The sequence below is a fragment of the Rhopilema esculentum genome, chromosome 9 (assembly GCF_057945365.1).
Source record: "Rhopilema esculentum isolate cy_ngs chromosome 9, ASM5794536v1, whole genome shotgun sequence".
Taxonomy (NCBI): Eukaryota; Metazoa; Cnidaria; class Scyphozoa; order Rhizostomeae; family Rhizostomatidae; genus Rhopilema; species Rhopilema esculentum.
The window spans coordinates 3242714-3252261 of NC_142823.1; the positions used below are offsets into that span (position 1 = coordinate 3242714).

General features: G+C 37.8%; 1 protein-coding gene across 1 annotated transcript; it reads right to left on the reverse strand.

Annotated features, from left to right (window-relative positions):
• Window positions 1–217: 217 nt before the first annotated feature.
• LOC135688807 (uncharacterized) lies at window positions 218–9547 on the reverse strand. The gene is made up of 2 exons (XM_065205825.2): window positions 5305–9547; window positions 218–4149 (listed from the first exon to the last, which is right to left on the reverse strand). Exons 1-2 carry the CDS (start codon window positions 5617–5619, stop codon window positions 3388–3390), a joined length of 1077 nt encoding a protein of 358 aa, XP_065061897.2. The 5' UTR covers window positions 5620–9547; the 3' UTR covers window positions 218–3387.
• Window position 9548: the final 1 nt, after the last annotated feature.

Genomic DNA, 9548 nt, shown 5'->3' on the forward strand with positions numbered 1-9548 from the left:
TTTATCACGATATAATAGTTTCTTAATCTTTTTGTTTCGAGTACTGAAGTTTCTTAATTTTTTAGGACCGCCCAGTACTCGTTTCTTATAGCCAGTTTCTTATAAAAAAGATGAGTGTACGTCAAATCCACTGCTTTGAGCACAACAATGATTTTTGTACACTGTATAGTAAGAAGATGAGATACCAAGTTTATTTTAGAAAAAAACCACGAAATGATAAACTTTATCAAAGATTCTTCAAATCGATCAAAACATACTACTACAAAATACTAAATGGTCTTTACAAATCTCTATTTAAGATTTTATTTCAAGCTGATATAAAAAAGCGCATCGAATGCTCAAGGTTACGGTAAACGTTTTTTGGATGAAAACATCAATTTTTCGATTTTTTCACATTCAAGTTGCCGAAGTTTCAAGGCACACAATGATACCAACTTTGAATCTAGCAGAAACTTTGAAAATGGAAAAATCCCATGTAAACGAAGGTTTCCATAATTTCTTTATCAAAACTTTTAGTTGAGGTCTGAAAATCTCTTGACCTGTTAAGCCGATTATTGTTGCTTTGCGGTTGAGGTCGCATGTCTCATTTACAACATCGCATGGCACATCCATGTATCCCATGTACAGCTGTGTTTATTGTGACTTGACCCACAATGCCTGCCAAAAGTCTTGGAACACTGACATCAATTTCCAAGGTCAAAATAAATCATCCCCCTCTCCCCTACAGAACAATGTTGGTTTACTATCAAACGGGTTAGGATTTTAGGAAGCACTTTCTTTTGCGCTTCTTTTATGATATTTCTCTAAATCATCAACATTGTTTTAGGGGGAAGGTGGCGGAAGTAGCAATTTTTTTCGTGAAAGGAAGGAAAGATATCAAATGCAGTGTAATTTGCTGGGTGTTCCAAGTACTTTTGGCAGGCATTGCAGATTACACTGTGGTTTACGAGTGTACCTTGCAAGTGCGACCAGCAAAATCCAGTTTTCTACGGACTTTCAATTCCTCTACATACAGATACGAAAAAGCTATTTTGTACCCAAGGAACCAATCGAATGGCTCAAAAATTTGCACACGGCCAGAGCAGATGTCAGGTAAGCAAAGTGTCTCAAAATTTTTGTATTTGCTTTGGTCCGTCTATTATAGCAAAATATTGTTTGCCAATTTTTGACAGGGTATAATTTTTGGGGAGAAGGAATTTGAAAAATTTGAGACACGCTTTGGTAGCTAAGGATCTGCGCTTTCTGCTGATATACGTCAGATTTTGTTGACGCAAACGCAAGGGTACAAAATAGCTTTAGAAGGTGGTACACTCATTTATGCAAAACATTTGCCAGGAAAGTATCATTTTACAATATTTGCCAATTATTTTGACATGGTTGGAATCACCGCGTTCTTGTGCATCGAATGATGTATACCTAATTCCGTCAATAGTTTTGCTTTTAGTGAGAGAAAATCAAAAATGGTGTTATAAACGTTTACCGTAACCTTAACATAAGTAGGTTTCTAAATCCTGAACACATAATTTGGTTTTCAAAGCGAAAATATGCACACAAAGATCAAGGGTATTGATACAAAAAGGCCAAGCTCTATAGACCTTTTCGATATCTGCGCGCTTAATTTGCACGAACTAGCGACTAATTATAGCACGAATTTACATCAAAAATATTCAAAATTTTGTGGATTTGATTCCTGAACATCTTCCGTAGTCGTTATTCTTGAAAATAGCTTTTTCAAAAGCTTCTGTTAGGTGTCGTGCTCTCAGAGGCTACGCAGGGTTAGGCCGGTTCAAAATATGGTCAATAGAAATAGTGGCACCATTTCTTAAAAAAATAGAAATTGCGCCAACAGTCATGAAGTGATCACAGAGAGTGATTTCCAATGCTTCACCTCTCCGACTTTCAAGTTAAATTCTGATAAGAGACGTGAATGGATTAGACGTTTTGACAGGTACAAGATGGATTTGAAAGTTCCATCCTTTTGGCTGCCTCAATGCGAAATAGACCAGCAGCAACATTATTGCGTAATTGGGACATGCTTGCTATACATGATTGCATATTTGGGACAATTTTCCCTGATATTTTCTCTTTGCATACACAAAACTTACATGGCGCATCAGATATTCTTTGCGATGGTCTGCATTGCTGCTGCATTCCACAACTGCAAGATTTTAGAAGGCAGTACTTGCTGCTGTTTCCACAACTAAAGCCTTGTTTTTATATGCGACGAATGCTGTTGCATGTTTACTTCCCATAATTTTTAATCTCCTAGGGCTGAAGAAATTTTTGAGCTCTTACATTTGCGAAAATCTGTCGAGATTCATCGTGCGCTGTTTTCTCGATCGGCGACTTCCCTACCCTGTTAGACCCTCATAATTGACAGAAGCTTTGAAAAAACCGCTTTCGAGATAAAAAAACTATGAAAGATGTTTAAGAAAAAAATTCCGAATACTTTTGATGCCAAATGGGGCAATATTTAGTCGCCAGTAAACACCGGTTCTATATGTAAAGATAGGCCTGTGGCAACGTCTTCACCCAATTTCTCGCCCCAGTCTCTTTATGCAAATTAAGCACGCGGATATCGAAAAGGTGTATTAAGGCAGCTGAGATCTACGATTGATGATAACGATGAATGATTTTGTGATTGATAGTGATTGAGGATGATCATGATAGATGATTTATGATAATGATAGAGGATTATTAAGATGATTGCTGATGACTGAGATGATTGGCGATGGTTATGATTGAGTATGACAAATGAGTATGATGTTGGAAATATCAAATATTGATGACAAAGACAGACAACAATAAAAAGCTCTGGGCCGATATTGCGAGACTTATAAAGAAAATTTTTAGGTACCAAAAACAAATGCAGGTCACCTCCTGTAAAGCAAACTAAGTTCTTTGTTGTAGTTGTTGCTTCTCTCTCCTTGTTTGTTTTGGCTAAATTTACATAAATTTTAATAGTTGTCGCTTATCATGTTCGTACTGTTACTTTTTCTTGCTGTTAATTAGTTTCTATTTTATCCACGTCTGCGTAAAAAGCTCTAATTTGTCATCTAGATGTAAAGAGCTTTTTTAAGTATTAAATTGTACTTTAGTTAATTTAATTGATGATGATGATGATGATGATGATGATGATGATGATGATGATGATGATGATGATGATGATGATGATGATGATGATGATGATGATGATGATGATGATGATGATGATGATGATGATGATGATGATGATGATGATGATGATGATGATGATGATGATGATGATGACGATGATGATGATGAAGAAGGTGATACACAGTTGCAACTGATCGAGATTCCTATTTTCAAGCAACCGAACACTTATGAACTTTCTGATACCAAATTAGTTAGGTTTTAAATACATAACTATTCTCTGCTAAAGAGGACTTTGAACTTAATGCCCGCCCAAACTCTGTGATCATTGCACAGCTTTGGCTCAAAACCATACATTCCCTCAAATTTTCGCCAATCGTAAGTCGGTTTAAATGGGCATATGGCCTTTGATTTCCGGATACCAGTATCTATTGGAAAGGTTTTTGTGAAACGTCGATTCCAGAAAGTCAGCATATCGCTACCATAGACACCGTGAAGAGCAATGTACTTGTAGCAGATCCTTGTGATATTTTTGAGTTCGTCAACTCGTGAGGCAGGTGGGTGATGATGTATTCTAGTTTCATCGTGATAAAGTTTACTGGCATCCATGTTAAGATGCTTGATCCATGTAGAGTATGTCTGGTCTCCGTATGTGTGGCAGTACATGTCATTTGGCTTTTGTGACAGAAACATTCGCACAACATCTTGTGAAAACGTAACGATACCTTCATCGATGTAAACAATACCCTCTTGCTGACAATGCAGATAACCGGACATAAAATAGCTTGTTGGGAGTGAATTCATCCGATGAAGGAGATGTTCTATACACAGTAGAACGTCATCATCAGCTCTGATTAGATACTTGAAATCGTAATAGTTCATCGCCCACTGCATTGCGTACAGAACGCGATGACCAAAACGCAGTCCTGGCTTGACTGGCGAAATCAACATATCATTATTCGTCGCTAATTCTTCTTTTATTTTGATGTTCTTTTCTTGCCCTTCTAAAGAATCTATCATGAACATGCAGGTCACCTTTGAAGAAAAAGTGTTGATTTAATTGATAGTGAATCATTCACTGCCTTGAAGTTTCAGGTAGTGCCAATTAAACAACGAAAAAGAATGAAGGTCAATAAAAAGACAATGTGTAATCTCTGAAACGCACAGTATTAAAATAGTCTGAAATCACCTAGGGCATTTTCAGGCTTAGAAACCTATACTTAAAAAAAAGATTTCAAAAAAACAAACATTTCTGAATACAATAACTTTCCTTTTAAAGTCTCCATTTAAAAACTCATCACAATGTTCAATAAAACGACAATTATCAAATCAATGAACAGTAAATTATCTTGGGCTTCATCGATGATAGCTTTTGGCATTGTTCAGTAGAATGCTCCAAGGGGGCCTTTTGAAAAACACTTTCAACAGGCTAAATTGTCTCACTGTATGTTTTAGGTATTGTTTAAGAAATTTAGGTTAGGCCTGGATTCTCAACTAGCTATAAAACATGTTCTTTTGTTAATTTACTTGTATATTTTCTCGCTATTTTGTTTGATCAAGCCAAATCGAATAAAGCTAGAATAATATTGGGGTGGGACAGAGCAGCGTTTGCGCATGTTAAAGATGTCGTTTTCTGTAAGTTTATTGGAAAGGACAAACTGGCTTGAAGACCATTGGAGAAGTTTGATGTTATAAAAAATCCGAATTATAAGACGTTGCGAAATTAAGTGTCAACAGAGCACCCAGCCCCAAGTTACATATGAGGGGAATCAACGTCAATTCATAAAGCAGGCACCGTGGCTTTAGCCCCCCCCCCCCCACTTTTTGCAAAAATGCCAAATATTAAGTAATAAACTACCATTAAAGCCTCTTTTTATACGGATATTTTTACGGATGTGGCTTTAACCCCCCCCCCTCACTTTTTTAGCCCCCCCCCCACTTCTCTCAACGCTCCGCGGTGCCTGAGAAGGCCCACGCAACATTGTGTAGCACAGTGACAATTCCTTTGTTTCTTCGTTCCTTCGTCTTTTTCAAATTTTTGTATTACGCCAGTATTGGTGGACCAGGATAATTTCAGAATCAAATTCAGGTGCAAAATAAGGAAGTCAAGAGCATTCGTTCTAGGAATTCGTTTGCATGCACCATTTATCCGTAATGTATTATATCAGATAAAAAGACGTAAACACTTACATTGTCGAATCTCTTGCAATCCTGCCACCATGTGCGCCGAATCATACTCCTGCGCTCAAACTTATCTAATGCCGAGAGCACGACTACTAGCAACGATGTTTTGACTTTTGGCTGCCCTGTTTCGAAGTAGTCACTGTACAAATGTCCAGCCGAATTTCCGCACGGGGTAGGATGACGTTTAGGTTTCTCCATTAAGCTGCTTTGATCTCGCAGGCTGAATACCATAAGCAACATAACCGCGACGAACTTTGTAAGGAAAGCAATAATCAAAGTAGCTTTTAATTTTGAAACAAACGGCACGGCTACCACTTCCATCTTCGATGTGAAACGCAACAAAATCTTGCTTTTACCAAATTGAACCGATCGGCAATGCCATAAACTAAACTAACAGTATCAAGTGATTGTCGAAAAAATAGGCAGCGAGATTCATGCTGTTATTATCACAACATGAAATTATCAAAATGATAAAGAAACAAACTTCTTCTCAGACAGCGTGGAAGCACAATGGTCACATGTTCCTATTTGTCAACCTTTGATGTCTGATCCTTTAAACCCGCAAAAGCATTGTGCCAAAGCTTACTTCGATCAAGAGTCTGGTAACCTGCTAATGCCCACCTTAAGTGTCTATGCGAAATTTTATTTCTTGTTTTTTTCAAAAGTTATATTTTCCCATCTTTTCAGGATTTTAGGAAGCACTTTCTTTTACGCTTCTTTTATGATATTTCTCTGAATCATCAACATTGTTTCAGGGGGAAGGGGGCGGAAGTAGTAATTTTATATTCATGAAAGGAATGAAAGATATCAAATGCAGCATAAACTGCTGGGTGTTCCAAGTGCTTTTGGCAGGCATTGCAGGTACATTTATTATGTGTGAGCAAGGAACTGAGATCAGAACATTTATACCATGGAGGACCAGGAAAAACGTAATTGCAAGTTACGGGCAAAATGTTTAGGAGTTTTCTATCTATGGTATAAATGTCAAACTGTCAAACTTTGTGTATATTTTCATGCATATGAAGTTTGCAATGCGTTTAAATCTTTCAGTTGCTCTCTTTTATTTTGTGGTTTAATCGTCAATAAGTGACCTGTGGTAAGTAACAATTCTTTACAGCTTTTTTTGCGTTACATGATTCTTGGCCAGGTCCAAGTACAAACGACAGGGGGGAGGGCTAAGTCCACCCACTTTTTTCGTGCCACGCCCCTTTGTTAACTCTTAAAAGTAATGTGTCCATATAAAAGGACTGCGTATACCCAACTTGTCAAGTAATATCAAAATAACGGCTTGTGATTGGTCAGTATTCTTGCGATGCAAAACTGCTCTCATGAAAACCAAACTCCACAGTACAAAATGACTGTAATGGCTGGGGCGATGACATGAAAAATCACATGTTTCTGAAAACCCCCGCAGAGTTGATTGCTTTAGCTGGACACATTACCTTTAAGAAACAAATAGTATTGAAATTTCCAGAACATTAAAAAACTGGAGTACTCAACATCGACCTTTGTTTCTTATACACTCTTTTTTTATAAGAACCAGTAAATTTAAGTTCAGGCTGACTGTTCTTAATTTTTTTGAAAATCTGAGGCTGGATTGTTCTTAATTTGTTCCTAATCTAATAGGGTGTAAGCAGTGCGAGTGCTAGCTTTTTCGCGCTCTAGGGAGGTGTTCAGGCCTCATTTGCCAACAAAGTGAGTGAGACAACCTTCATTTGCCGAAAAGTTTGAATATTCGACGAAAAAGCACCTACACATCGCTAAAAATCCTCGATTTTCAGAAAAAACGTTGTTCAAAATTGCATTTTGCAGAAGCTCAGTCTCAGCTTGTTCTTAATTTGTTCTTAACTTTTGACCAATTTTGAGGCTCGTGTTCTTATAAAAATGTTCTTATAAAAAAAGAGTGTAAAAAATGAGTGTATGGAAGTGTTCATTCTTCCACATAATAGTTTTTTGAAATATTCGCAAGGTCCCCCTCATGGCTTATTTATTTTGTTGATAAATTTTTTATTTTGGATGAGTTTATTTTTAATATGAGTTATGAGGGTCTGGATATGCTTGCTTTCGGAGACATCCAGCATTCACAGTTGCGCTACTGGATTTGAGTTTTGCCTCCTCCCTGCTGAGCCTCCTCCCTGCTGAGCCTCCTCCCTGCTGAGCCTCCTCCCTGCTGAGCCTCCTCCCTGCTTGGCCATTGTTGGTGTAGGAAAACCAATAGAAGGGATTGTTAGTGATTGACATACTCACTTGTCTCTTTGCCGTTAAGGGTAACGTGATTGTCAAGTCAAAAGCTAAGAAGCGTGTGCACGACGCGACGTATTGTGATCGCCCCCCCCCCCCACACTCCACATATCCGCCACTTACCTCCAATTCTTGTATTGTATTGTCCTGCAAGATCCAATCCAATTCTTGCAAATGCACGTAGTGGTTCTATGAGACGAATCGGTGGTAATGGAGCCACAAGTTGATCTGCGGGTGTTGCCTTTCTTTACCTTGCACTGATTGCATCTATTTGTGACTTCGCGAATCTCTTTTCTGCACCCGTCGATACCACAAATTCGACTATTTCTGCATGCTCTTGTCAGGTGGTTGCTTCACAAACACTTAAAAAAAGCTTCTGCTTCTTTGCAATCTCCCATTGCAATCTTCCACTTCCTTGCTTTAGAAGGAACTGCAGTCCCATATCATATGATCATTTTGGCGAACGTAGCATTTTCTCAAGAATTTCAACTTTTTGGATCCGTCATCTGCTCCAAAGAATGAACTGCTAGAGTTCCTTGATCTTGTAACAATGTTCTTATGAAACCCGTGAATCGTTTCTGCGACTGCTACTTGAAATTCTGCTGCTTCAATAATAAACTGTCGCAGCGTTTCAACATCTTCATTCTTTTGATGCTCGTAAATCCCTGACTGTTCGTCTTCTTCTAATTCTTTATTCTTCTCTTTACGGCCCTTCTTTTTTCCAGCCATTTTCTTTTATTGATTATCATAAACGACTTGAACTCAACTACCCGTTGCTACCAAATCATGATCCGAAGATTGATCATAGAAAAACGACTCTCCGATTATGACAGCAGTAATAAGTCAATTGTCTATCGTCGAAGAGCGTAAAGACTAACTAACGAAATAAATAAAACTGACTGGATTTGTACAAATGCTTCTTTTATGCCATACCGTTTATACGGAGCGTATGATAAAAGGCCATTCTTCTAAAGTAAACTCTTAAACATTTTGAATGCACTTCAATAGAGCAGCGCCGATACCAAGCATGTCACAAAGATAAAATATCTAGGTGTAACTGCCGATGGGCATCTAAAGCGGGATAAGGAATAAAATTTGCAAAGGTCTAAAATTGTGGGACTTGTGTCACTAAAAAAAGTATAATTCTATAAAATTCCACTTTTGGTAGAGGAAATTTCGCGAATCGAGAGTTGCGCGAAATTTTATCAAAATTGGTTAAAAATTACCATTCGTCATCAAAATTTCAATCGCAAATCGCGAAATATCTGGAAATTTCGCGAGAATAAACATTCGCGAATTTTTATATTTCAGGAAGTTGTTTCAGGAAGTCGATCGAACAGTCATGACATATAGGATTTTGAAGAGGTAAGTCATGGAAATTCAGCAATCATACTATACAACAAGGCACTGCAAAGATCTTCAGATTCCCAGACTATATACAGAGCAGGTGAAAGAGAGTTAAACTGTAGAGGTATACCCCCGTGATTGGACATTTGTTTGTTAGACTATGTTCGCTTCTATTCCGCTGTGCTGTATGTTTTGTTATTCTGTAATGGATCTTTCTGTGAGTAAGCCCCGTGAAGTATTTTCTTATGACTCGACTACGACTACAAAACTATTCGGCCACCAAAAAATGGCATCTCAGTTGATATTCGCAAAACATTTTATCGAAAGAATGTGCCAACTAATTTGAATTTTTTAGAAGGATATTTTTGTCGCTAAGAAAGTGGTGGGTTCAGGCTCGGGGTTGATCTATTGAATTCCCCCAGCTAGAGCAGATTGCACTGCCATTGAAAGAATCAACTTTCAAATGGCAGCCTCTGATTGGCTGAATGACCAACATTTGAACAAACTATCTGATTGGCTTAGCAAGATTGGCAGTTGTGACCAATGGGCATTGATGTATGAAAATTGCAAAGAAACTGCTTTGCATATCCATTACAACATAAACAAATTAGAATGTGCAGCCACTGCAAGGGTTAATAACATAATAATAATAACAATAATAA

Bases quoted from the DNA above. Each gene is read 5' to 3' on its own strand.
- LOC135688807 (XM_065205825.2), bottom strand. From the start codon at position 5,619: ATGGAAGTGGTAGCCGTGCCGTTTGTTTCAAAATTAAAAGCTACTTTG. The intron at 4,150-5,304 runs GTAAGTGTTTAC...TTTTCTTCAAAG, and splicing joins ATTGCAAGAGATTCGACAAT to GTGACCTGCATGTTCATGAT.